Genomic DNA, 2,926 nt, shown 5'->3' on the forward strand with positions numbered 1-2,926 from the left:
GTTACTTCTTTTGTTGACTTATTGCAGAATGTAGCTTAGCTTTCTTTTTCTTATAAAAAGTCAGAGACAAAACAGTCCACTTGCTAGTTGTATTTAGGTCCTGTATTTGCATCAGTCTTCCTAACTTTGATGTACTTTCTTCTAAGCCTTTCTATTATATATTTATGCTTTATATATTCAGCATGAAATGTGTGTGCTTTTTGTGAGGGAATTTCTTAAATTTTCTATATCCTCTTAAATGCTGAGTAGTACATAAATGAAAGCTAATTAATGGCAGTAAAGTGGAGAAACAGTTTCAGGAAGTTGAAATATCATAACATTGTAAGATGTATATTCCTTGTACTTTTTGTGCCATTGCTTCACATACTGTCACTACAGTTCATGTAGTTACATGGACAGATTATTTAAAATATCAGCAAATGTAAAAGTACACTTTCCATTTTATTCTAATCTCTGTGTTCATTTTCTGTTTTACAGAGATGACAAAAAGAAAGGGCAGAAAACTCCAAAGAAGGTGAAGATGGGAATCTGTAAAAGATCAGCAATGAAACGTGCCATATTCTCCAGGAAGAAAGTAAAGAATAAGAAAAAAGAGACGTGACTTTTCTTGCTGCTGCTTAGTTATTTATTTTTTTTATGTCCAGCCTTTGTTCTCATTTTCTAAAAATGTAAATATTAACATCCAAAATAAAACCTGATTGAATTAAAAGTGACAGTTCCTTTATTATACATAATTACTGGCACCAAAAAAACTCCCCAGTCTTAGTGAACTACCACAGCCCTTACCATGTGTTTGTATAATGTAACAATTTTATGTGTTTAGGATTGGCTGTTTGTCTGATTTGGTGGGAATCTGACATTCAGGAGAGTACTGCAGAGAGGTAAGGTAGTGGTGGATGCTGAGGTTTTGTGGTAGGTGTTGGGGGACCTTGGGCAAGGGGGAAAGTGAGGGAAGGTGATGGAAAGGTAAAATTCTTGGGAAACCACGCTCTGTTAGTTACACTCTCAAAGAAAAAAAAAAAAGGTAATTAGTAATGTTAGTGAGGGGGCGGAGCAGGAGGAGCCCGGCCCGCCTCCCCGCGCCCCCCGGGCCGCATCCGCCGGGAAGCGCCGCCCCCGGAAGCGGGAGCGGAGGGAGGCGGGCGGGAGGGGCTTTGGGCATCCCCTGCGAGTCCCGCAGCCATGCCCGCCTTCAGGCAGGTGGGAGAGAAGCAGCTGCCGCAGGAGGTGGTGTTCATGTGTTGGTCCCCCAAGAGGGACCTCATCGCCCTGGCCAACCGGGCGGGGGAGGTGAGTGCGGGCCGGGGGAGCAGCGACTGCGCCGGCAGAGGGCCCGGGCCTCTCCCTGCAGGCCGGGCTGCCCTTGATGCTGCTTGCGGCATCCTTCTTGTAAGCCTGGCCAAGCATTTAGGAACAGCAGCGTTTTTTGTTTTTTTTTTTTTTTTAAATCAAGCTTCTTAATTCTTAGTGCCTCTTCCCTTTTTGCAGTCAGATTTCCAAACAGATTCACTCGTGATATGCTCCTTGCCTGCATTTGTGGGATTTTAAAGGGCGTGGAATTTCTAATTTAAATCTGTAGTCAACACTTCTTTTTTCTTGGAGCTTTTGCATGTGGTCATGTATGAAGACAAGACTGTTGTGCTCTCTGCTGGAGAGGCCCTGGGCAAGCCCTGTTGGTTGCTGGCTCCTGTCCTTGTTCAAGGCTCAGCTTATTTCTCTGTAGTACTGCCTTCTAAAAGAACATGAGAGTGAATCATCTGCTAGAGGAGCAGGTGGTATTTACAACACGAGTTATTAAAAACTGATTAAAGAAGTGCATCTTGAAGTGGTTTACTGACTGGTGTTAATGGGAGAATGTGGTTTGTCTTCAATGTATTTGTTTTGTAGGTTTTACTTCATCGGCTTGCAAACTTCCAACGAGTGTGGAGTTTGCCTCCAAATGAAAATACAGGAAAAGAAGTGACCGCTCTTGCTTGGAGACCAGATGGCAAAAGTAATGTCAAGTACACAAGGTGATATAGTACAATAAAAGTCCCATGGGAAATCGTGAATCTTGTGGTGATGATACCTTTTATCTGTGAAGGAAATTTTCAAGGTAACTGTGTTTGAAGAGAAGGATGGTTCATTCACAGTAATAGATTAACACTTTTGAATGCAACTGCAAGAAAGATTTGCAAGAGAGACTTATGTCTAAAATACTGCTTTTCAGAGTATAGCAAAACTTCAACCTCCTAACTAAGCAGAATATTTTTGTATGAACTACAAAGTTTATTGGGAGAGGAGGAGGCTGGCTGTCTGATCAGGATTGATTGAAGAGCTCAGCTTATTTGGCAGAGGCAAAACTTCAGATGCTAAAATTGCTCTCACAGTAGACCAGAGAAAGAAACACACCTCGGTCAACAGAAATAACATTGAAATTAGTATCTTAATAGACTTGTCCTGGAAATTAGTTCATTTTTGATTCACTGGAAATGGGAGAATGGGAACAATCTTCTTTCATGATGTGGGCAAAACTACCTACATAGTTTTCTGATGGCATCTAAGCAGTTTAAGAAACTTCTTTTTAAGCTGGTTACCTGTGATTGCAAGGAAATAAGTACAGAAGTCTGTGCTTACCATACTATTAGGGATGAAGAAAGTTAGGAAGAAAGTGATGGAAAAGTTGCTCAGTAATTCGTAACTTCTGTTGCCATAAAACCCAACCGTTCTGCTGGACAATGTTTATATATAATATTGACCTCAAATTTGCAAAATTGGAGGCCTCTACTGTATCAGAACTGTTGTTAGAAGTGTTAGAAGCATGTTCAGTTCTACAGGTAGGTAAATAATTGTGAAATCAGGCCTTTGCCTTAAATTTACCACCTAAAACATGACAGGAGTTCAAACTTTAATAAGTAGATTTCAAATGAGAGTTTGAAAGGACTGT

General features: G+C 41.0%; 2 protein-coding genes across 4 annotated transcripts in view; both read left to right on the forward strand.

Annotated features, from left to right (window-relative positions):
* ZCCHC4 (zinc finger CCHC-type containing 4) overlaps positions 1 to 709 on the forward strand; it is an 11,611-nt gene extending 10,902 nt beyond the window's left edge. For both annotated transcript variants that reach the window (XR_003571177.1, XM_027883362.1), the window contains exon 13: positions 478 to 709. Coding sequence is in view for 1 of the 2 variants with exons in the window: in XM_027883362.1 (XP_027739163.1) it covers positions 478 to 601 (124 nt within the window). In the remaining variant the exon portion in view is untranslated. The remainder of the gene's footprint in view (positions 1 to 477) is intronic.
* Positions 710 to 1,118: 409 nt separating this feature from the next.
* The window catches only part of ANAPC4 (anaphase promoting complex subunit 4), a 19,003-nt gene continuing 17,195 nt past the window's right edge, over positions 1,119 to 2,926 (forward strand). The window contains exons 1-2 of one of the 2 annotated variants that reach the window (XM_027883360.1): positions 1,119 to 1,290; positions 1,888 to 1,993. In XM_027883360.1, coding sequence (XP_027739161.1) covers positions 1,183 to 1,290; positions 1,888 to 1,993 — 214 coding nt within the window. In that variant the 5' untranslated portion in view covers positions 1,119 to 1,182. Of the gene's footprint in view, positions 1,291 to 1,887; positions 2,021 to 2,926 lie in introns of those variants that run through there. The other variant, XM_027883361.1, reaches the window with a different exon arrangement.

The sequence above is a fragment of the Empidonax traillii genome, unplaced genomic scaffold (genome assembly GCF_003031625.1).
Source record: "Empidonax traillii isolate 1590-97213 ecotype Southwest subspecies unplaced genomic scaffold, ASM303162v1 scaffold125:size1524877, whole genome shotgun sequence".
Classification (NCBI taxonomy): Eukaryota; Metazoa; Chordata; class Aves; order Passeriformes; family Tyrannidae; genus Empidonax; species Empidonax traillii.